This window comes from Amphiura filiformis, chromosome 8 (genome assembly GCF_039555335.1).
Source record: "Amphiura filiformis chromosome 8, Afil_fr2py, whole genome shotgun sequence".
Taxonomy (NCBI): Eukaryota; Metazoa; Echinodermata; class Ophiuroidea; order Amphilepidida; family Amphiuridae; genus Amphiura; species Amphiura filiformis.
In genome coordinates, this window is record NC_092635.1 from 51,888,291 (window position 1) to 51,915,041 (window position 26,751).

The window sequence follows — 26,751 nt, forward strand, 5'->3', positions numbered from 1 at the left end:
AAAAGTTATAAACATGTGTGCAAACGAAAACATGGAATGGGGTGTCTTTTTTTTTTCCTAGACAATGGGTCCACGCTAATGATCGATTTAATAGGAAGAGTGCTGCTTTTTATGAACCATCCTCGCTAAAGGTAGTTTTTATGCTCCTGGATTTTTGTGTGGGGGTGGGTATGTAGGTGTGTAAGACGTGTAGGGGTGCGTTTGTAATTACCTTCAAATGTGGACCTACATGTGAATATACACATCACAAATTTGGACACATCCACGGTTGCTGGATATAACCAGGACAATGCAAAAAATGTAAAATGCATTTAAAAGTGGTCCAACTGGGAGGAGGGTGGATCGTTGGATAAGGATATGTTGGGTGTGTGTGGGGTAGGTCCACAGTGTAGCAATTGAAATCGGGTTTGTCTGTCCTCGGTTATTTATACATGAGTGCTGCACCCAGGCACTGACCCCTCCCCTTCTCTCATCTTTCTCCCTTTCCTTCACCCGCAGGCGATAACAGTTCTTCAAATCATCTGTGGATGATTAAAAAGCATAATATTGGTAAAACCCCCATACTTTGTGGTTAAATATATGTACTTTTGGGGTAAAAATTGGTAAGAAATCACAAGAAATGAATTTTTCAACCCAAATATCTCAACTCATATCAAAAAAAAGAAAAAAAGCTATAGACAGCAGGGTAAAATGAAAAGATCAGAGTCTGTTCATAAATGTACGAGGGTGAGATGGCCGAGCGGTTAAGGCTTTGCGGTGTCGGCCGGGAGGATTTGAGCCTTGGGCTTGCTTTAGGTGAGAATTTTCTTCGCCTCCCAAAATGTTCCTATAAGGTCAGAAATCCTGTAATTGTTCAGTTACTTTACAAAATAAAAATTGTAGAATTTCTTCTCACCCCCATACACTGCCTTAAGCCTGAGACTAGTAAATTTACTACTAGTCTCAGCTTAAGCACGAAGCAAGTGCAGATATAGGTAGTTTGAGGACGTCCTGTGGTTCGGAAGTCACATAAAGCCGTTGGTCCTGTGTACAGGAAGAGTCAAATCCTGTGTATGTAAAGTGTCAGAGCCATTCGAAAAGAGATGGGGTTTTGATATCTGCAATCAATCCTAGGTTCCAGGCCCGGGGGGTCACTCCCATTGTGGCCTGTACACCATCCGCGATAATCAACTTTTGAAAAGCACCCTAAACAAGGATTTAACCCTGGGCTAAACCTCGCCTGTTTTCACACCCTAAACAGGGATTTTGTTCCTTGCATCAGATTTCATGCCCTAAATTTCATCTATTAGCCATTGCAATTTTGCTACCCTTTTGTCCAATTTTTCATGTTTTTGACACCCTAAACACGATACGCGTGTATCGTGCCAATCCAAAAAACTACCCTTTTTACGCTGCTTTTTATTATCATGGATGGTGTACAGGCCACAATTGGAGTGACCCCCCGGGTTCCAGGATCGTGCATAGGTAAACAACAACAACTGTGCACATAAAGACAGTGCGAGTTATCTTTGTTTATATGAATTCTGCACTGAAACCATTAGAATATTAATCACAAAATGTTGCATTACACCCTAAATATCACTATGTGGCCACTCCGCTATACTATACAAGGAACATGCATGCTGCAATGTAACAAAATTTTCATTTCGAAACCCTAATAGCATCACATAATATCAGCTTTATTATACACATGACTGTAAATAATTATTTGTTATAGTATTTTCTTTGGCAATTATATTATAAATCCCAGTGTCCATGGATATGATTAAATCAGTTTGGGTAAAAGTGACCTTTTTTTCTGGTTGCCATGGTAATACGTGCAATTATTGGCTATTTTGTTCCATGTATCTATCTTATAGTATTGCATAGTATTGAAGAAGAATATTGTTGGTTGAAAACAAGACGATTGTATGTGTATATTAACGTAAAAAGCTCTAACTTTCATTTTGCATGCAAGGGTCAATATGTAATGGGTTATTCCAGTTGAAATCCACCCTCCCCCCTATGGAAGACATGACCTTAATCTCTCACACAGGGAGTGTGAATTTCAAATGGAGTTACATGAATAGTATAGAGGACTCCATTTGAAATCTACACCCCCTGTGTGGGAGATTAAGTTCATGTCTTCCATAGGGGTGTATGGATTTTAACTTGAATGGCCCTGTTTCTGCTGTGACCTGCGTAATATTATATTGACCATTAGGTATTTTGAAAGAATAAAGTATTCTTCTATCTTTCTTTTTGTCTTTTATTTAATGTTTTTCTTTCTTTTTGTCTTTTTTTGATTTTTTTTTCTTTCTTGCTTCTTTCTTTCTTTCTTTCTTCCTTTCTCTTTCTTTCTTTCTTTCTTTCTTTCTTTCTTTCGCTTTCTTTCTTTCTTTCTTTCTTTCTTTCTTTCTTTCTTTCTTTCTTTCTTTCTTTCTTTCTTTCTTTCTTTCTTTCTTTCTTTCTTTCTTTCTTTCTTTCTTTCTTTCTTTCTTTCTCTTTCTTTTTTCCTTCTTTTCTTTCTTTCTTTCTTTCTTTCTTTCTTTCTCTTTCCTTCCTTTCTTCTTCCCTTCCTTGTTTGATGCTGTGTTTCTTGCCACATAACATGCAGTAACACCTATCAAAAATGTTTACCCTAATGTTATTTGTTTCTCAAGCTATAGCTTATACCTAAAACATTGTTATTGAGCTTGTACAAATAAAGGAAATATCACCTGCAGGCTCTAGGCAACAAGATAGAATTTAATTAAAATGTAACCTTCTCTGTATCGGTTTGGGTTGTTGAAGGTGATCATGATCATCAGACTGGGTGATGTAACAGAGTACAATGGAGGGTGAATTTATTAAGTCTCCACACGGTTGTTGACTGCAGACACCAGGTTTCAATTTTTTTTTTTTTCAAAATTGGCTATGTGAAATGCGAAGTAGCATGCGTCCATAAGGCAACACCCATATGTCATGGTCAACTACCATGCACCCATAAGGCAACACCCATAAATCGTGGTCAATATCAGTGGGCAGTGCCACGGGGGGTGTCCCAGTCAGAACTCTTGCCCCCCAGTAAAAACCCAAAATTTCACCTTTTGCAGTAATTTTGTGCAAAATTTGTTGATTTTGCCCCCCTCTTGAAATTCACCCTCAATGCCCCCCCCCCCTGGATTTTTAAAATTCCTAGCGCCGCCCCTGGCTAGCATGCATCCGTAAGTCATGGTCACCTAGCATGTACCCATAAGGCAACACCCATAAGTCATGGATATCTAGCATGCATCCATAAGGCAACACCCATAAGTCATGGTCAACTAGCATGCACCCATAAGGCAACACCCATAAGTCATGGTCAACTAGCATGCATCCATAAGGCAACACCCATAAGTCATGGTCAACTAGCATGCATCCATAAGGCAACACCCATAAGTCATGGTCAACTAGCATGCACCCATAAGGCAACACCCATAAATCATGGTCAACTAGTATGTGCCCATAAGGCAACACCCATAAGTCGTGGTCAACTAGCATGCATCCATAAGGCAACACCCATAAGTCATGGTCAACTACCATGCACCCATAAGGCAACACCCATAAATCATGGTCAACTAGTATGTGCCCATAAGGCAACACCCATAAGTCATGATCAACTAGCATGCATCCATAAGGCAACACCCATAAGTCATGGTCAACTACCATGCATCTATAAGGCAACACCCATAAATCATGGTCAACTAGTATGTGCCCATAAGGCAACACCCATAAGTCATGATCAACTAGCATGCATCCATAAGGCAACACCCATAAGTCATGGTCAACTACCATGCATCTATAAGGCAACACCCATAAGTCATGGTCACCTAGCATGCATCCATATTAGGCAACACCCATAAGTCATGGTCAACTAGCCGGGCTAGCATGCATCCATATAGGCAACACCCATAAGTCATGGTCAACTACCATGCATCCATAAGGCAACACCCATAAGTCATGATCAACTAGCATGCATCCATAAGGCAACACCCATAAGTCATGGTCAACTACCATGCATCTATAAGGCAACACCCATAAGTCATGGTCACCTAGCATGCATCCATAAGGCAACACCCATAAGTCATGGTCAACTAGCCGGGCTAGCATGCATCCATATAGGCAACACCCATAAGTCATGGTCAACTACCATGCATCCATAAGGCAACACCCATAAGTCATGGTCAACTAGCCGGGCTAGCATGCATCCATATAGGCAACACCCATAAGTCATGCTCAACTACCATGCATCCATAAGGCAACACCCATAAGTTATGGTCAACTAGCATGCATCCATAAGGCAACACCCATAAGTCATGGTCAACTAGCATGCATCCATAAGGCAACACCCATAAGTCATGGTCAACTAGCATGCATCCATAAGGCAACACCCATAAGTCATGGTCAACTAGCATGCATCCATAAGGCAACACCCATAAGTCATGGTCAACTAGCATGCATCTATAAGGCAACACCCATAAGTCATGGTCAACTAGCATGCACCCATAAGGCAACACCCATAAATCATGGTCAACTAGTATGTGCCCATAAGGCAACACCCATAAGTCGTGGTCAACTAGCATGCATCCATAAGGCAACACCCATAAGTCATGGTCAACTACCATGCACCCATAAGGCAACACCCATAAATCATGGTCAACTAGTATGTGCCCATAAGGCAACACCCATAAGTCATGGTCAACTAGCATGCATCCATAAGGCAACACCCATAAGTCATGGTCAACTAGCATGCATCCATAAGGCAACACCCATAAGTCATGGTCAACTAGCATGCATCCATAAGGCAACACCCATAAGTCATGGTCAACTAGCATGCATCCATAAGGCAACACCCATAAGTCATGGTCAACTAGCATGCATCCATAAGGCAACACCCATAAGTCATGGTCAACTAGCATGCATAAAATGAATGAATGAATGCCTTTTGCCATGTGAATAATACAGCGAATTGAACATAACAAATCCCTTGAGTTGCATTAAGGTTAGCCGGGAGTTTTTCATGCGCTTGATTTCAGAGGGGCGTAAGTTCATAACAGAAACAGCCATGCAGAAAATGAACAACTGAACAAGCGTACACATACCGACACGTAGGCCTACTTACAATAGAATAGCGATTCACAGTCAAGACATGAAAAGGCTATGAAACTTGGCTTAGCTCGTGCCCGGAGCTCGTGAGTGGGGGTGGGGTGTCATGAGGGGCGGCATGCCGGGTCGGATGCCGGGGGGGGCACAAGCCGTTTTCATAAGGATTTTATACATTTTAAAATTGATTGGGGGCACTTCGTCAAGCTACACCCTGGGAAATGTGTTGATTTTGAATTTATAGCCTTGCTAGTATCTTTGATGAAATAAATCAATGCTGCTATCCCCCTGATTACAATGTAATAGGGTACAACAATAACATTAACAACAATATCAAAAAGCAATTGTTTGCAAATCGAAGAATGACTTTGGGAAGAATATTCAACAAGACAGACTTAACAGGCCTACAAATTTCTGAATTATATAAAGTGAAAAACAATCAATCATGATTCACTGCAGTCAGCGAATCAATCAAATAAAACGAAAACGAAAGGAGCAAGAAAGAATAAATAATACGGTAGTGAAAAAGAGAAAGAAAGAGAGAGAAAGAAAAAGAACGAAAAAGAAAGAAAGAAATGAAAAGAAAAAAAAAGAAATGTAAAAAGAAAAGGAGAAAGAAAAGAGGAAAGAAAGGAGGTAAAATGAGAAAAGAGAAAAAAAAGAAAATTCAGCCACACAGGGACTCGAACCCACAAAAATGGTTCATAACAGATTCCCAGTCCAACGCTCTAACCACTCGGCCATACATCAACTTACGCAATTGCTTGTTCTCAAAGCGGATATATAACTATAATTGGATGCAATTACGTGATTACAATCGCGTCCGCACAATGGCTCTTAGAATAAACACGCATGTCGGAGCTGAAATTTTGAACGAACTGATGGAGGAAAAACTTCGTTTTTGCAATACTAGCTTCAATTTGGAGTGAAAATCAAACGAGATAGCAATTGGCAGAATGTTGAGAAATAATGTAGGTATTCAGATGTCTAAATTAACGTCCCGTAATCAAGATATCGATAATTTCACAAAACAGTTTTTTCTCAGGCAAGATTCTCGAAAATATTCCTCAAAAACGGGCTTTTAAAATTTAATCGGTACTGTATTTGGTTCTTCCCCATGGCAACATTATTTCTTTAATCGATTTGTATTACAATACAAAAAGAAGAAAACAATCACTCGGGCGTGGTTTTATACGGGCGCATATTTGAAAAAAACGTCATGGAACGTGTTTTTCATCTTGTGAACATGGTGCGTAAAACGGCTTTAAACGAAGGATTTTCAAATTTATTCTAAAATTTTGTATAAACACACAAGAAAAATGTTAAGCTACATCCAATGCACCGACATTTCACTTGCTGCGATATTTGATTACTAAGAAAACTCTGTTTTAGAGAACAACTTTATACGTCTTTTATACGTTTTTATACATCTCTTTGTGTAACCTTAAAGATATCTAGTGAAGGTTATTGTGTTAGATACTCATACTGGTGCGGATATAACTATGCTATGTGATATATGAAAATATCTCAAATATGTTCATATTTGGCCAGAAAATCTGATTTAAGTTGTGAAAAACCAAAAGTGCTTCTTTTACTAAGTACCTTTTTGTACCGTGGCCAGCTGGCCACGGTACTTATTAATTGGATCAAATTTGTTGTTGTTTCTAACTTTCTATTTGATAATTTATGAATAAAACAGAAAATATTGTCAAAAAATGATCAAGTTGTCATAGCAAATAGAAATACCAAAATTGGTGTGTGAAGAAAGCAGAAGTTTTGTGTTGATTTTGCATGACTAAGGTAAAATCAGTATATATTTTAGAACTTTCTTTCTAAATTGAAAATTGGGCAAATTCGCTGGTCCTCTTACCATGCACATTGACCTTATAGAGTATAAAGTGCAGGGGACAATAAAATACTCAGTAAATGTGTCAGTGTGTGGTCATCATGTCATAGTGCTTTACAAGCAGGGTCAAGGTTATCTAGCAGCGATCTTGCTATAGGTTAATGAAAATGTTTTGATGTCATTACACATCTATTCCAGAAAACTTACACATGAAAATTAATTGGCAGTTGGTGGGAGATAGAGAATAATTGGCAGGACAATTGGTTCTACATTTAGGAGTTTCACATGATAATAATAATATGTTAGGATAGAAGAGGGTGTATGTTATGCCCTTAATCAAAAGTCTGGTATCAAAAGCTATTTGCACACATGATAAACAATTACCTTCTTTTGGATAAGTTGATTAACTTCATATATTTTTGTCTATAATATTATGATGATATACAGAAAATCAGAAATCAGTAAAATGTAGCTTTGGTGCAGATGTAACTAATTATGTTCCTACGTATATATCACTAGTCTTTAACCATGCTATAAACAAAATTAATACAATAGCATTGGGTTTCAGTATGTGTAGGCCTAAAAAAATATATTTGTTGTTTATATATTCCAAAAATAATTATTCTTGATATAGTGTTTAACATTCTGTGTGTTTAAATTTTCAAACCAGATTGTTATGAATTAATCTATACTAAAAGATGCGAATGTTGTTTGCTTTTACAAATTTCATTTGTGCAATCACAATTATACTATATAGACAGTTTTGACGTAAGTATAGTGTGAGAGAGAATACAAAACAGAGTGTAACATAAACTATTGGGCAAAATCGCCAATGAATTAGCTTCCGAAATTCTTGAGGATGTAGAAGGGATCACATTTGGTACCAAATATTTGGAATCTATTCCATCTTTTTTCAAATTTAAAAAGACTGATGTTGAAAGAATAGCAACAAATGGAACTTGGCTCAAAATGTTCAAACAACCACAATCTTTACACTTAAAAATTATTTTTACTGTATATTTATATTTAAAAAAGAAAATACAATAAAACAAATATTTCTGGAATGTTATAAAAGGTGTAGGTGAATTGATGGCACAAACTTGGATGAGTTATTGGCAATGGGTACATTGTAAAGGAATCACTGTGATCTACTTTTTGTTATATAATCTTCACAATAAATCATTCCTGTCCCGGTACATCCCTTTTTAAAGGGTTTTTTATTCTATATAGATCAGATATCATTTTGCAAGAAAAGATTATCCTTCAAATAATAAATTTTTATCATCAGCTGATTTCTCATAGTCTTTGATTTACTCAAAATGACACAAAATAATAATACTGCTACACTTTGTATATGATATATTCAACACTCCTGTAACATGATTATTTTTATTCATTTATTTATTTATTTGTTTGTTTATTTATTTTTTCATTTTCAATAGTCTTTTTTAAGCTAACAATATTATTGTGTTATTTTCATGAACCAAATTTGTAAAGTGGCAGTAATGAATGACAATAATAACTTTGCCCTGTCTGTTTTACAGTCATTGCATGAAATTGTTGGTGTTTGTGTTTTGCCTCAGTATTTTTTCTCAGGAGCTTGCGCTCCCTTGAAAAATTACCTTGGCCCAAAACAAATCCCCTCCGATTTCCCACAGGCCACAGTGACCTCAAAAAATATAGGACACAGTTATTATTGTCTAATTCACCAAGTATGGATCAAAATTTGACTTCAAGTTGTGTAGTATGAGTGTTTGTACCCAACTAAGGCTGGCATTTTCGGTCGGGTAAACGGGTACCCTACCGAGATTACATTACCCGGTAGGAAATACCTCCCGGTACCGAAATTAAAAAAATTTTGGTATTTGGTGCCAAGTTCCCACTCAAAATTAAGGGTACCCGGGTACAAAATTACCCGAAAATGCCAGGCCTATACCCAACACACTTAAAAATCCCCGGGGGTGTCACTCCCATCCGCGATAATCAGCTTTTGAAAAGCACCCTAAACAAGGATTTAACCCTTGGCTAAAACGACACCCTAAACAGGGATTTCATTCCTAACATCAAATTTCATACCCTAAATTTCATTTCCGCGATTTAGAAATTGCAATTTTGCTACCCTTTTTCCAATTTTTCATGATTTTGACACCCTAAACGCGATACGCGCGTATCGTGCCTACCCATGAAAAACGACCCTTTTTACGCGTTTTCATTATCGCGGATGGTGTATAGGCCACAATGGCAGTGACACCCGCGGGTAAAAATCATTCCATACATGTAGAACTATATTGGGGTTAAAGAACTGTATGTGTACTGACAGATGAGCATATTGACTAAACGCTTATAATGACTGCTCAGTGCCAGAAGTGTGTAAGTGCAATAGCTGCCATGTATCTTCCATGTGTAGATGAGTACAATACCCGGGGGGGGGGGCACTCATGTATAAAAGTTGTAAACATCCGTGTGAATTGACTTTACAAAATGACCCTAAGCTAGGATGTCGAAAATTTTTCAAACTAACCCTAAACAAGGATTTTACTCAAATAAAAACACCCTAAGCGAGGAATTTGTTTGAAATTTACCCCTAAACAAGGACACCGTAAGTGAGGAATTGGTTTGAAATTTGCCCTTATTCATTGCGTGTGTCGGTAGAGTGCCATTCAGTGACAGTGATGATATCGGTAAGCTTAAAATTGGCGCTGTTGAAGTCGGCTCCGATTTTTTAAAAATTTGGTTGGTAAAATTGCTCAGAAACCACTCTTTTGTGCTGAATAACTTGATTAAATATGTTACCACTAATGTCCGTTAATTGGGTAATTTTAGAAAAACTACCCTAAACGAGGATCATCCTTAAAAAAAACACCCCTTCTTTTAGTAAAATGAGTGTTTTGAGACCCTAATCGCGGATCCGCGCGGATCCTCGTTTTGCTTTTCAAAACAACACTAAATCCGTGTTTTCTTTCACGCGGATGCTTACAACTTTCATATATGAGTGAGGGGCTGTGCAATAATTATTTTCCCCGGGGTAAAATTTCAAACGGCTCGCCAAAAAACGCTGCCCCCCCTCGCCCGCCAAAAATCGCTTGCCCCCTCTCGGTCCGCCAAAAATCTTTGCCCCCCCTTTGAACATGCCAATTTTTGGTATCCCAATTTGCAAACCTTAAATGGTCTAGATGTATGTTGCGAGCAGCAAGCAGGAAAATTTGCATATTTAAGTGTTTCCGTACTGTTTTCCTAAGCCATTTTAAAGCGTTTTATTAAAAAGACGCCCCATGAATGTGTGCCAAAAATCGCTGCCCCCCCCCGCCTGGCAAAAAATTGCTTGCCCCCCCCCTTCCGGCTCGCCAAAATTTCTTGCCCCCCCCCCAATTTTACCCTCCCCCAGGGCTCATAATTATTGCACAGCCCCTGATCCCCCGGGTACAATACTGTGTGTAAATTGCCATATGTTCACAGGGCAGATATTGCACACACTTCTGGCACTGAGCAGTCTGCAGTCATTATGCAGGATCATAGTGTCTGAAGATGCTTATGAGCTATCTCATAGACTAATTAATTCTGCTATAGCTAATTAGCCTCAATTAATACATGTGTCCTATTTGTTCCGGTTTATTGAAAACAGGTGCATGGATGTATTGATAACAAACCATACGAACAGATTGTCAACAGCTACTCAAAATGATTATTATTTTGTTTAAAATATCAAAATATTCAATTCCATATGATCGTATTTGGAATCAGCATAAAAATGCATTCAAGCCGATTTCAATCAAATTTTAATTGGGTTATTCTTTGCCAAATATACAATATTATTTGTAAAACTGTATATGGAAAGTTTTTATGGTAATAATAAAAAAATTGGGGTTTGAACAAAATTGGACCAAACTCAGTTTAAAAGATTGTACATTAATCAAAACAAAACAAAACATTAAGGTGGTACTACACCCCCTGATAAATTTTGTGACTAATTTTGCATTGTTCTCAAAAAATAACTACACACTGGTAACAAAAGTTATGTATATTGTAGGGGCAAGGAATCAAATTACTTCACTGAAATTTCAGTGATTCAAGACAAGTGGTTCATTAAATATGTTAAGAAATGAGGTACATTCTAGCGGTACCTCTTTTCTTATCATATCCTTACTCTCAGGAGAGACAAAAGTGATCTCTTGTTTTTTTACAGATGTAGGGAGGGTCACTATGATATTAATGTCAATAATTATGTTAAATTCAGCCAAGGGAATGGGAAGGACCATCCCACCACTAGATTATCTTCCGATCCATTTAAACTCAAAATTCAACATTGCAAAACCGAAGCGCACATGACTTTTTATTTTAATCGCATTGTGCAGCTTTGGAATCAGCTGCCTTTGTCTACAAGGACAGTCGGTTCCTTTTCTTCCTTCAAATCCGGGTGGTTGAATTTTTAATTCTCATTTTACTCAAAATTTTTGTTCTTTGATAATATGCTCTTGGAGCTCTTACTGCAGATGCTCGAATTGCAGGCTTATTTAATTGGGATGGGGCTGTGATGGTTTTTTTTTTCCAATTTGTTTTCAAAAATCGAAAGGTGGGATGGTCCTAGAGGTGATTTTGCACCTGTTTGTCCCATTCTTTTCGCTGGCATTTTATTCTTTACTTTGTCTTGATTATTAGTATGTGCAATATTTATATAATATATTTATCTTTGTAATTGTATAGCCAGTGATGAAGCATAATAAATAAATAAATAAATAAATAAATAAATAAATAACATATACCCGCGCTTGTCTTGAGTCACTGAAATTCCAGTGTATAAGTAACTGGATTCCTTGCCCCTATGAAATAGGCCTACATAACTTTTATTACCAGTGTGTTATTATTCTTTGAGAAAAAATGCAAAAACAGTCACAAATTTATCAAGAGGTGTAGTACCACCTTAATAACGGCTTTAAAATGAGTCTCAACAAGTCTAGTGTGCTAGCGATAGGCTTCAACATCAAAAGTCCAAGTTTTGTAATATTTTCCAAAATATCAGGAGCTATCCCAAGAACCACTGAACCAATACTTGGCTTGTTTGTACTCATTTTAATGCATTTTTCATGCTGATTCTAAATATGGTCATGACAATTTAAAATTCTGACATTTTTTAATTAAAAAAAAGAAACTTGTCGTCTGCAGTCAACACTCACATGGAGAGAGTTAAACATAGCCCTGGAAATTACGGGAAGTATTTATATAATATTGAATGGCTTTGAGTGTGATACAAGAATATATTGCACGAGATGGAAAAATATTGCACGAGTCGAAGACGAAAGTGCAATATTTTTCTATCGAGTGCAATATATTCTTGTATCACACTAAAATAAGCCATTCAATATTATTATTATTATTTATATCAGGCTTTTGCTATGCGGTAATATGAAAATTTAAGCTTACCTAGCCACTGGGTTTAACCAATGTATATTGTAATGTTTATTGACCTTCTTGTTTTCTGCTCTTTACTCTCCAAAGACAATTTTGGAATAATTATAGGCCCTATAATGTATTTTGTAGATGTGGACAATGTGGATTATATTTCCTAAGGTTATCATCATCCAGAATTGCCGCGAATTAAGTTTGTGATTTTACTTGTTTATACAGTACGAAATCTCCTGTGAGCCGTTACGATGTCTGTTGTGTATTGTTGTGCTGTTGTATCATGACACGTGTTGGTGCCGTCACCATGGTAACGCGAGACGCGTACGCGATACGCGTACAATATTCAAGAAATATTGTATTGCATCCGGGTATTTTGAAAATATTGTACAATATACAGTTTTATTGTATCGCTCAAAAGCCTGATATAAATAATAATAATTAGTATGTGTCTTACTATTTTGCTCTGTTATGCAGGTCGATGTGTTGATAAATAAATGCGATAAGATGGGCAACATCAGGAAACAGATTACGGAATACAAAGATCAGCTGGACAGCATCAAGGAGGACTATATTATCTTGGTAAGATGATGATGGTAACCATGATAACATGGGTACCACTCAAAGAAAAAATACACAGCATCCCTGAATGTGAAGAGAACATTTGAATATAGCAACTAGTTTTCTTTCCTTTTCTAATTTTATTTGTTTGAATTAAAACATTTATGCCCATATTTTTGAAAAAGTAACTTAATAAGCATGTTTTTTTTCACTTTAATGCGGTCATATTCCACAAACGCTATTTTTAAGTAAAAAATGTTTCATAAACAAAATGTCCCCTTATAGCCATTTGTACTGAGTACCTCCGGTGAGTACCATCCCCTGCATCTTATCTAGTTCTTTAAGTGTTTGTATGACCATCTTCATATCACATCTTCACTGATGCAGAAATCTATGCATAGAGGGCAAGGTATTAATTGATGCAGATGATACTATAAGTCTTATTCTGGCCAGTGGCCAGGATTTTTTTTTTGTAACAGTGTAGATTGTTCAAATGGAGACCTTTTCAAGAGAAATCAACCTTCATTCTGGCCAAAAGGAGACCTTCACCCCTTTGGATGCTATATTCTAGGAAGGGGGGGGTCATGCATATGTTGGTGACCCGAGTAAATATTTTTATGACTCCTCTATCGTGGGATATTTTTTTAACGACCCCCCCTTTATCTCAGGTCAAAAATTTTTGTGACCCCCCTTCCACCTACACAGACTGACGACAATTTATTGAAGGTGCAGAAAGTGTGGAGCATGTTAAAATTTTGATCGTAAGTGTAAAGAAGGGAAATCTGGTTACCGAGTTATGAGCAATTTATCAGTGGCTGAAAACAATATAAAACAAAAGAATTTGAACACTGTTTTTGCCAATATCTCAAAAACAATATTAGCGACATCCGACTCATTCCCCTTGATCCTGTCACATAAAATTGTGTGTACATTTTGATTTTAAGTTGAAAGAATGTGAGCGCAGCGCACAAAAAATTTGGGTCACCAGCCCTTAACAATTCTATAACCCCCCTAATTTTGGTGTAAAAATATTATAACACCCCCTCAGGACTCAGTAGAAACCCCGGTAGAAGCATGCTGAAATGGGCTATTCCATTTAAAATCCACACTACCCCTGTGGAAGATTTAGCTGAAGTCTTCCACAAAGGGAGTGTGAGTTTTGAATAGAATAGACAATTGGGTAACTTCCATTTGAAATACTCACTCCAGTTGTGGAAGATATATGTACAACCATGATACTAATACAGGGGGAGTATGGGTTTCAAAATGATTAACTCTGACCAATTACATTTGAAAAACATACGCCCCCTGTGGAAGATATTTCCAAAATCTTCCACAGGGGAATTGCCCAATGCACATCATTATTGAAGAATTGATTTCAGTGCTTATATACTACTGCACCATATAACACTTGCATTTTTGCTACTCAATTGCAATATACATGTTCTGGTCAAAGCAGCTATTTAGATGATTGCAATTATGGTGATCGAGAGAGAGGTGGGAGAGAAGGAGTGTGGTAAGAGAGAGCAGGAGAGAGATTCAGTTCCCTGAAGAATCAAGATTTGTTATAAGTATTCAAGCTGACTTGTATTGACGGTTAATATTAGGACACCATTGAATAATTTGTACTTTGCTTTTCTTTGTAGTCTCTGTATATCCTTGTAAGGAGTTAGAGACTTTATTTTGCAGTGTAGTTGAGTTACAGGTGTTTGTTTGTTTGTGTAGGCAGTGGGGAGAGTTGCCACCCCACATTTACCTAAGGTCAAAAAAGGTCCAATTTGCGAGTGTAGCGGAAAAAAAAGGTGTTTATGCTTTTTTTTGTACGAAAAAAGGTCAAAATTTGCCAATTTGCAAAAAAATTTGCCTGTTTGTTTGTTTGTTTGTTTACCTTCCTAGGTTTGGTCCATAGGGGACACATGCTAGAGTTGATGAAGCTTACTTAGGTTTACCATTTAGGACATTAGGCTGCTTACAAAGGCCATTGTGAAGATCATCCCACTCTTGCACTGACTGACCGGTATAAGTTACTTGGTGTCCCTGAAAGAATTGATCATCAGAAACTTTATCTGTTGATATTTTAATGCCCACACCAAACAGAACTAAATTTTTGATGTGATTGAGGAATACAACAGCTATCACATGCTTTTTGAATTTGGGTAATTGACTGCTCCGTTCTTGAAACATAAAAAGATCATAGATTGATATTTGAATTTGTAAAATTCTTTACATTTCAAGAACGGAGCATCGATTGGCAAAATTTAAAATAAAAAAATATACAGTTCTTTCAGGGATACCCTGTATAACAATCATCAGAAAAGCCATTTGCCATTTCGAGATATGGGGGACACGTAGGATGGCGCTGCATGAAGTGGGTAAAGTCTGTTAAATTTGCCGGGTTTTACCCAGATTGAAGACTGCCCTCCTTTTGTGTACGCCATACTTCGAAAAGGCTAATTGGATCGCTGCTCGTTTGGTCTCTCCACCTCCGGTCAGTAAACTATGATAAACCAAACTACATCAAATTTGAATATTTTAAACATTGCGGTTTCTCTATCTTCTCTCAACAGGGTCACAGTGCTAAGGACTATTTCTTGAAGCGAGCCGTCAAACACCTAGAAAGATACTGTTATCTGATAATGCTCAACTATTACCTACACCAGCAGGTATGTCAGTCTTGAAAATTTCTCTTGTGGCATGGTGCTGTAAAAGTGAACATTTCCACACGTCAGTCAGGCGTAGCCGGGGGGACAACTGTCCCCTGAGAGAAGCCTACCCCCCCCTCCGAGGTCATTTTTGTAATTTTAACCCATTTTTGTCAAAAGCTTTCCTCCCTTGGCCTGGAAATTTACCTTTCCTCCTGCCCCCCTCTAAAAACTGTTGGCTACACCACCTTTTGCACGTGAAATTTTGCACACTTCTACACACATAATAATTACAAGTAACACGCTCATTACTATAAGCGCATGGTTATTTCCCAGATGGGGATCTCAGTCCTTGTGTAGACTCTGTGTGTAGACCGTTGCTATCAGGGGGCGTAACCAGTGGGGGGGCAAGCTGGAAAAGGGGACAAGGAGAAAAAAAGAGGGAAGAGAAAGGGGAAAGAAGAGAAAAAAGAGGGAAGAAAAAGGGGAAGGGAGATGAGAAAAAAGGGAAAGAGGAAAGAAGAAGGGGGAAGGGAGAAAAAGATGTTAACATAATGAGAATGAAAATCAAAATCTAAAATCAAGCATAACTGTTGGCAAATTTTAGTGCAGCTTCAAACAAATCTATACTACTTTCATTGTGAAATTTGTACTCTGAAACACTGATTTTTGTAGCTTCTAATATGCCAAAAACCAGGAGCTTAGCCCCACCAGGGACCCACCCGTTTAACGCTTTGGGGCAAGCCACTCGCAGTGCGAGTGATAAATACTAGAAATTAGAAATTGGGAAATTTTTAAATCTAGCCCCCCTCCCCCCAGAAAGTCAGGTCTGGTTGCGCCACTGGTTGCTATAGACGAATCCGACTAGCCAAATTAAGTCGACCATAGCTGGATGCCATACGTGCCAAATTAGCTTATTAGTTCGTTTGGATTGCGGTCCAAGACGCCCACTATCGTGAGCGCATTGGAGCGTGTAGCACTTGCGCTGCATCACGGTAGTGGTAAATGCTGTACGCTTGAGATACTGGCATCGCGTAAAATGGATGGAAGGCCCCCAGCGAGGTGTGGGAATGTGTCAAGTCGGATTTGTGTATACTTGATACGGATTAGGGAAGTACACATCGATTCGCATTAATGCAGATTGGGGCACCTGTGTGGTATCGCCCACCATCTTACATGTACAGTAAATTACAGACACTGTAATGTTGGCTCATCTGTTAATGTTACATGTTTGGCAATATTTGAAATTCAAAAAGGCTTTTAAAAGGGTATCAGGTTTTAAAAATACATGAGAAATAGGCTAAAGTGTTTAGTTAATGTTGCTGTGAGAGATAGCATCTGTATTAAATTAATTCTAGACAACTCTATAAATAAATAAATAAAAAGCATGGTAAATTTGGCTCTAATATGGTAAAAGGGAGCACCACCTATTTACTTCATTAAAGCCATGTTGTACATTTTTATAAAAATAGATTAGCATTTCTTTTTTCATAAAATGTTAGCTTTTACTGTTAGATACATCTCCTTTTAATTTTGAGCCGAACAACTGAGGTAAAACAAAGAAAATTGTGATTTAGTACCAGCGCTGATATCGCTAATGCGTATCACTCCGTCGGTCATGCTACGGCACGGCCCTTTGATGTGTGTATTACCGTCCCGGGCGCATGTACGCACTGTGTTATGAACATCGTGTACATGTAGGCCTACTCTGATTTTGACAAAACTACAGCACCCAAAGTCTTGATTTTTGCAGGGTATGTTAATTTAATAAGTACATTATACTTATAAAAAACTAAAATTTCCTGTCAACCAGACCAAAAATGCTATTCTGCGCAGGTCAGCAACCAATCACGTTGCGCCTCTGCCCTGACGTCAGAGGCAAACTTGTCTTTTTAATCGGTCTGCAATTCTAAACGACAATGCTAAAAAAATCATACAAGGCAGCCTTCTGAGATACGACAGGATGTGATGCAGGCGACGATATAAGATACACTCTCTTAACTCTCTTCACGCGGGTGTCGACTGCAGACAACAAGTTTCAAAAAAATTTTCTAATTTCAAAAATTTCAGAAATGAAAATTTTCATGACCATATTTGGAATCAGCATGAAAAATGCATTAAAATGAGTACAAACAAGCCTAGTATTGGTTTAGTACAGACTTGACATTTAATATGGAATATTTTTCGCAAAGTTCCAAGACTGGTTTAGACGGAGTCTGCATGGACCACACAGGCTAAATATTAATTGGGTTGTGTCGGGAGATGGTGTAAAATAATTGTTTGATAAAAAATGTGATTTCGATATGTTTACATTATAGCGCTCATAATGTAGCGAATTTGCCTAAAATGGCGGATTTAGGGAGGCTGAATTTGAGCTTTGTGGGGGACACAATTTCGTACTTTATGCAGCGTGGTTCTGTTATTATCAAGTTTATAGGGGGTTGAGGTGATATTTCCTAAACTTCGTCAGCAACTGGCATTCATCACAGCTGAAGTACACTTACAATGTACCAAGTTTTTGAACAGGGGAGGAGCTTAAAATAGGGCTCTTAAATGCTGTATATAAACTTGTGCGGATTCCTGGTTGTCCAATGAACTCACACTGTTTCTCTGTGTGCAGTAAGTTTATGAAATTTGGCCTCAGGGGACCATTCAAAATTTGTGAGAGCATACCACTTTATTGAGCCATATTTTTTAAAGCTACTCCCACTTACAAAACTGGTAGATCACATGTGCATTTCAGTTCTGACAAACACTTATGTATTTAGGTTCAATAAAATTACCTCAAACCTCAATAAATTTGATAATATCAGAATAATGTTGCTCAAATTCAGATATTTTACCCCCACAAAACTCAAATTCAGTTTCCTTAAATCCTTCATTCAGTTAGGCTAATTTACAACATTACGAGCGCCATAATTGAAACCAATGGAAAGCACATTTTCTATCAATCAATTATTTTACACCATCTCCCGACACACCCCAATTAATATTAAGTATTCCATATTAAATGTCAAGTCTGTATTTATTAAGATAGCTCTTGATAACGTTGGGGAAATATTTCAAAACTTAAACTTTTTCCGTTGAAACGCATTACTAGCACGCAGAGCATTAACATATTAGGGCAGTGGTTCTCTTATTGAATTATCCTAGAGATGAGCTGAGAGGAAAGGGTAACAGCAAATGCATTTAAACTGGTTCCACGCAAACATATTTGATATTTTTTTTAAGGACAGCTAGAATATTTTATTTCTCCTTTGAGAGAAGCTGGAGAAATATGATTTGGAATCTAGAGCTAAGTGTAGTGTACAATTACACTTGAGTGCCACTGTCTTCATTGGTGGCTTATAATTCATTAGAGTGCTGCCTAGAAACCCAAAGGTCCCAGGTTCAAAATGTGGTCAAGGATGGAAATTTGTGTTCCTTGGCCAAGCTCAAGGGAAATAAATAAATGAACGCTGATACTAGTAGCCTTTTAAGTAGTAAGTAACTCTTAATCAGTCCCAAGTTACTCTTTTGGTATTTGAAATACGATAGCATACTGCTGCAAATGGACTATTCCATTTAAAATACATGTACACACTACCCCTGTGGAAGATTTTGAAAATATCTTCCACAGGGGGAGTATGAATTTTAAATAGAATGAACACTTTAGCAGCTCCATTTGAAACTCACCCTTCCTCTGTGGTAGATTCAGCTTGAATCTTTCTCAGAGGGTGTATGAAATTCAAATAGAACAACCTAATGTGTTCTTTCCATTTGAAATTCATATTCCCTCTGTAGAAGATATTTCCAAAATCTTCCACAGGGGTAGTGTGGATTTTAAATGGAATAGCCCAATGAAGTTTGTATCATAAAGTGTAGGAAAGAGCTCCATTGGGCTATTCCAGTTTAAATCCACACTACCCCTGTGGAAGAATTTGGAAATATGTTCCATAGAGGGAGTATGTTTGTCAAATATAATTGGTCAGGGTTAATAATTTTAAAACCCATACTCCCCCTGTGTTATGGCTTTACCCATATCCTACACAACTGGAGTGAGTATTTCAAATGGAAATTACCCAATTGTTTGTTCTATTTGATCTCTTACTCCCTCTGTGGAAGACTTTAGTTAAATCTTCCACAGGGGTAGTGTGGATTTTAAATGGAATGGCCCAATCCTGGAAAAAAAAGGATGGTGCACTTTGTCTTTTGGTACATCTGCCCCTACTCCAAAGTTCCCCAATTCAATGTTGGACCAAGCCAAGTTTGTTAGCAAGTCTGTGAGACCCTCCAGCGTTGAAGGATAGGGAGGGCGGAAGGGTGAGATACATGGGGATTATGTGCTTCACATATATCACATGTATGTTTCACTCATCTTTCTATTTTTGATAGGTAAAGCATTTCTGTTGTTTAGTACAAGTGTGCAAACTATTTTTTTCCAGGATTGTCTGAATCTTTAAAAAAAATATACATCTAAAATATCAGGCGAGTTGGCGCAGCAGTAGTTCCCTCGCCTTGCACCACTGAGGTCCCAGGTTCAAGCGCTGGCTGAAGTTGGTATCATAAAGTGTAGGAAAGAGCTACAATCCTGAAAAAAAAAGGATGGCACACTTTGTCTTTTGGTACATCTGCCGGGGTGCACCACTCAGTCCGACACGCCGCTAGTCCGACAACACAAATTCCCTATACTTAGAGGTGCGTCCGTTCAAAAATGAAAAGCACGGCGCTAGTCCGAAAAAAAAGAATCTGAAATACACTGCACTAGTCCAAATTTGGAAAACACTTCTTCAGTCCGGCACTACGCTAGTCGAAACTGAAAACCATGGTGCTAGTCCGAAACTGAAAACTACAGCGCTAGTCCGAATCTGAAAAACACTGCGCTAGTCCGAATCTGAAAAACACTGCGCTAGTCCGAATATCAGACTAGCGCAGTGTTTCCCCAAATTCAAATTCGGACTAGCGCAGTGTTTTTAAAATATGGACTAGAGCAATGGTTTTCAGTTTTGGACTAGCGCAGTGTTTTTTAGATTGCCAATATTACTCATTTTAATGCAGTTTTCATGCTGATTCCAAATATGGTCAAGATAATTTATAATTCTGAAATTTTTGAATTACAAAAATAAAAGCTTGTTGTCTGCAGTTGACACCCACATGAAGAGAGAGTTGAATTTACAAATTATGCTCAAGTTAAAGAAGCACCAAAATTATGTGCGGAGTGGAGGTAAGATGCCCTACTTTGGGTCTTGATGATATCTCAGAAATGATCAATTTATACAATGAATCTCCCAAGCAGCTGTATGCAGATTGAGATTCATTGTTAGCTAAGGTTTATACTCTAGGGATATTGAGCAATATATGAGTTGATTTCTGTGAAGTAAGCGACATAGTGGATCTGTTTTTTAGCTAGGAACACAGAAATGTACAAATATAAGATTTGGTAGACTGAAAGAGTTTTTTTGGTCCGACAGATGATGATCAGGTTCTTGTGATTTAATTTGCATTTTACTAAATTTCAATGCAAAATGTGCCCTGAATGAATATAGTTCTAGGGGGTAGGCAGTGGTGCAGTAGCCCCCCCCCATCACCAAAGACCAAAAAGATCCACTTTGCGAGTGTAGTGAGTGAAAAAATATGCTTTTTATGCTTTCTCTGTTTGCGAGCTTAGCGAGTGAAAAAAATAGGTTCTTCATGCTTTCTTGGTCAAAAAAGTCCTCGATTTTGGGAAAATGTCCACTTTTTCAAAATTAGCCCTCCCCCATAAATCCTGGCTACCCCTGTATAGTTCAAATACAGGTACTAACTTGTGGTGGCACAATTTCTTCCAGGGTGGGGAAGGCAAAGTGAAATAAGGGAGTCTGATAAATTGTATAACATTTTGCATTCTTTTTCTCAAAGAGTTGAAATTTCAGTGATTTATTGTTCTAACTGAGCAACCAGGGGGGGGGGGTGGGGTGGTAAAGTCCTAGTTTGGGAGAATGCCCCAGTGGCACCCATCAGCATTGGCCATCAATAGAAATTGTTATTTATGAACAGGTTTTCAGACATGAGAATTTTCCTTTTTTTACAGGTATTCCTTTTTTGAACATTTTTAATTTAGCATTTTTTGAGCATTTTTGCCATATTTTAAATTTTAAGCACTTTTCATTTTTTTTCCAGAATTTTCCTTTTTTTTTTATAGAAATATAATCTCATGCCTGCTTTTTGTTTCTTGTGCAATTCATCAACAGAATCTATGAATAATCTGCTACGATAGCTCCATAGTTCTTCCGGTCAAAAATACAAAAAGTTATAGTTACATGTTACTATAAAATAACCCAATTGCCGAGTACTGTTGACTTAATAATTATACCATTTCATATTCAGCGTAGGATGAGAAAGTGTTGATCGTTCTAACCACAACCAGGCAATAATTAATGACTTACACTAAATAATATAGAACACTGGTATAATTCACATGTATATCCATATTTTTTCAGGATTGTCCATTAAAAAAGTATACCATTTCATATTGAGCGTAGGATGAGAAAGTGTTTATTGTTCCAACCACAACCAGGCAATAATTACCAAGTAATATAGAACACTGGTATAATTCACATGATATATCTTTTTTTTTTCAGGATTGTCAGTTTAAAAATTTCAACGTTATCTCAAAATGCCAATGTTATCTCAAAATTCCTTTGTTTCTTATCAAATGTGAAGTTGCACTCAATATGCAGTTATTCTTGGTAAGGCGATGAAAAAAAAAACCCTGTTCTACGGGCCCGACCGACCCAGATTTTGAACAAATTGGGGAAAAATTTTTCCTGTACAAATGAATGCCGACCCAAATTTCGGAAATTTCAGGAACAATTTTTTTTTTATTTCCTCAAATTGAAAAATATTTACAGATTTTGGTGATTTTTGGGTCATTAAAAAAGAAAAAAAAAAAAAAAGGCCAGCCGACCGACCGACCCGACTTGAAAGGTCCGTCCGCCCGTAGAACAGGATTTCTTGTTTTCGTCGCCTAAATAGCATCTTTTTCTATTGGACTATACCATTTAAAATCCACAGTATCCCTCTGGAAGATTTTGAAAATATCTTCCACAGGGGGAGTATGAATTTCAGAACACAAATACACACAGCTCCATTTGAATTTCATACACCCTCTGAGAATGATTCAACCTGAATATTCCACAGAGGGAGGGAGAGTTTGAATGGAATACCCCAGTTCAATGTTAAGTGACATTTTTTCCTGATATAGAGCCATGGGCATGGATAAAATGAAGTGTTTAAGAGTTGAAATTCTCCCTTCACAGGCGTCGACTGCAGACAACAAGTTTTGAAAAAAAAAATTTCAGAATTGTTAACTTTCATGACTATATATGGAATCAGTATGAAAAATGAATTAGAATGAGTACAAACAAGCCTAGTATTGGTTCAGCGGCTGTTGAGATAGCTTTTGATATTTTGAGAAAATATCTCAGAACTTGGGATTTTTTTTATGTTGAAACATATTATCATGGCTAGCATGCAGAGCACAAATAACACTACCCTTGGAATTGATTTAATAAAATGCTCAAATTATACAACTACTTGTGTTTATGTTAGCGCAAGGTGGTTTAACCATGTTGTAAGATCTTAATATAAACATGCACTTGGCACAATTTTTATATTAATTTTAAAGCCATATAATTATTCTTTGCCAAAATGATTTAAGGGGGTACTACACCCCTGCCCAATTTTGTACCTATTTTTGCATTTTTCTCAAAATTCATAGCGTATTTGGGACAAGTAAGATATGTATATTATAGGGGCAAGGACTACAACTACTGCACTGGAAATTTCATTTCAGCACAGACAACAGTTGTGGAGTTACAGTCAAAAATGAGGAAAACCAATATTTAATCAATAAATCAATAACAACTTACTTTGAGTTGCTGAATTTTCAGTACAGAAGTTGTAGTCCTTGCCCCTATAAATATACATCTTATTTGGCACCAATATGCTATAATTTTTGAGAAAAATGCAAAAATAGGCACAAAATTGGCCAGGTGTGTAGTACCCCCTATAACATTAATACAACTGTCAAGGGGTATTCTAATCATTTTAAACTGAAATAATGAGAAAAAACGGAAAATGGAAAAAAAAAAAACCTTGGTCGCTTAACTGTGGAGCTCTTTGGTGGAACTTGCGAATGAAACTGAGGAAATCAGAATTTTTGCAGTAAGCGGTTTATCAAAAAGTCATGATTCATTTTCAAAATTCTCCTATTCATTTATGTGTGTAGCTAAAAATCATCCAGACATCTGACAATGGGTGGTCTGCTAATGGCTGCCTCCATGAGCTGTACTTGATAATACAGACTTGACATTTGATATGGAATATTTTTTCGTAAAATTTCAAGACTGGTCTGGAAGGGATCTGCATAAACCGCACGGGCTAAATATTAATTAGGGTGTGTCGGGAGATGGTGTGAAATAATTGTTTGACAGAAAATGTGCTTAATTCCTTTAGTTTACATTATGGTGCTCATAATGTAGTAAATTAACCTAAAATGGCGGATTTAATGAGACTGAATTTGGTTTTTGTGGGGGTAAAATTTCTGAATTTCAGCAACATTATTCTGATATTATCAAATATATTGAGGTTTGAGGCGATTTTTACTAAACCTAAATACCAATATGTGTTCGTCAGAACTGAAATGCACTTGTAATCTACCAGTTTTGAAAGTGGGGAAGATTTAAAAATATGACTCTTAAATGTGGTACGCACTCAGAAAGTTTGAATGGTCTCCTGGGGCCAAATGCTATAAACTTTTTGTTCACAAGGAAACAGCGTGAGTTCATTGGACAACAAGGAATCAGCGCAGTTGCTTTTGTACCGTTAGTTTATAACATTTGACCCCAGGGTCAAATTCTGAGTACGTACAACTTTGAAGAGCTCTATTTTTAAACTCCTCCCATGTTCAAAAAATTGATACATTACAAGTGTATTTCAGCAGTGATGAATATCAATTGCTGAAGAAGTTTTAAGAAATATCACCTCAAACCCCTATAAATTTGATAATAACAGCACAATGTTGCATAAAGTCCGAAATGTGTGTTCCCTACAGAGCTCAAATTGAGCCTTCCTAAATCTGCCATTTTAGGCAACTTCGCTACATTAAGGGCTGGGGTATGAGCGTTTGGACAGTATTTATTTTGGGACATTAGAGCACATCAGACATATCGAATTGCATTCTGAATATGAAGAATGTCATTCTGATATCAAATAATTTTGATTTTTTGAAATTCGCAATTTAATACACATTTTATGGCAAATCATTAAAAATTGATATTTTTGATATTTAACACTAGTACTTGAAGTAAACTTTATAAATCTGATGATTTATACTTAAAGTGTATGTAGGTGGGATGAAAAGCCGACGATCAATTGAAAATTTTGACCTTTTAGCATTGAAGATATGGATTTTTTTTCCCAAAACACCAAAAAAATTAGGTCTTTTGGGAAAAAATCCATATCTTCAATATGAAAGGTCAAAATTTTCAATTGACCGTCGGCTTTTCCTCCTGCTACATACACTTTAAGAATATGTCATTAGATTTATATAATTTACTTCGAGGACTGTTATATATCAAAATTTGAAAAATATCAAATTTTTATAATTTGTCATAAAATTTGTATTATATTGTGATTTTTTAAAAATGAAAATTATTGGATATCAGAAAGACATGCTTCGTATTTAGAATGCCATTCGATAGGTCTGAGTTGCTCTCCTGTCCCACAAAAAATACTGTTGAAACGCAATAAACGCTCATTTTGGATCCCTTAAGAGCACCATAATGTAAAGTTATGGAAAGCACATTTTCTACCAAACAACTATTTTACACCATCTCCCGACACACCTCATTAATTTTTAGCCAGTGCGGTTTATGCAGACTCCGTCCAGACCAGTCTTGGAATTTTTTCGAAAAAATATTCCATATTAAATGTCAAGTCTGTATATTAGCGACTTTATAAAATCATTGTACAGGACTGACTAGAGAAGATACCTTACACTTCCCATAATGCTTATCTTCCATTTCAATTTTCTATACTGATTTGCTATGTTGTGCCACATTGGTCGATGGTGACGAAATATGTACCTCAGTGAACAGAGCACACCCAGATCTTGCAAAATATGTTTATTTCTTGATTAGCGACCCATGTTCAGCCAGTTTATTCTCAAAATAATAACAAAGAAAACCTGTACAATCTAATGAGAGCTTCATTTGTTGAAATGAGGGGATGTATCATGTTGCAAAGGATTCTGGGAAGGGTAAGATATCTTCAATTATATACCTCATCTAAAGATTCCCGCCATATGATTGGCTAAAAGAGCGGTCATAGTTTTGACTATGCCCGCAAAAGTAACTATTCCCCGGGCATAGTTCTGCGTATACTTTGTTCCCAGCGTAAAATGCTATTACGCACGCGTTAATGTTTTCGCGCGCTATAATTATGCGGAAATCGTCTGTGCCGTTCGCATTGATATTACTTTCGCTTTCCAAAATCGATGCTTTTAACCAAACAGATGACAAGAATCTTAAGATTTGGTATATAAAACAAATATTGACTGCTTTTTATTTGGGGCATGGTTAAAATTATAGGCCCGCTGTGATCTCAAAACCATGACTATGCCCCTCGGCTATACGCCTTGGGGCATAGTCATGGTTTTGAGATCACCTTGGGCCTATAATTTTAACCATGCCCCTCATAGCAGTCAATATTTGTATACTATTCCACACTCCCGTTGTGGAATATTTATCTAAAGTCTTCCTCTGAATAGAATAGACAATTGGGTAACCACCATTTGAAGTAGCCCTATACTCACCCCAGTTGTGGGAGATGGGCCTATAGGTAAAGCCATATGGGTTTCAAAATAATTAACCATCACCAATTCCATTTAAAAAACATACTCCCGCTGCGGAAGACTTTTCTTAAATCTTGCAAAGGAGTATTCACAGATTTCAAATGTAATTCATCTGTAATGCACTTTCATAGAACAGAGCCATTCAACCTTGAATCAAATGAATACATTACAAGTGCAGGATTTCCATTGTGGAAAAGCTTGTTTTGTACTCACACTTAAATTGTTGTATCTCATAAACTCCAGATTTTTCAGAAAACCTGAGAGGGGAGGGGAGCTGAAACCAAATGAATTTAAATACATTACAAGTATACAGGATTTTAATTTTGTGG

General features: G+C 37.2%; 1 protein-coding gene across 1 annotated transcript in view; it reads left to right on the forward strand.

The window, feature by feature from the left end:
- Nucleotides 1-26,751, forward strand: part of LOC140159195 (paladin-like) — a 156,209-nt gene that overhangs the window by 107,092 nt on the left and 22,366 nt on the right. Inside the window, 2 exon segments of the mRNA XM_072182584.1 lie at nucleotides 12,824-12,928; nucleotides 15,475-15,570. Coding sequence (XP_072038685.1) covers nucleotides 12,824-12,928; nucleotides 15,475-15,570 — 201 coding nt within the window.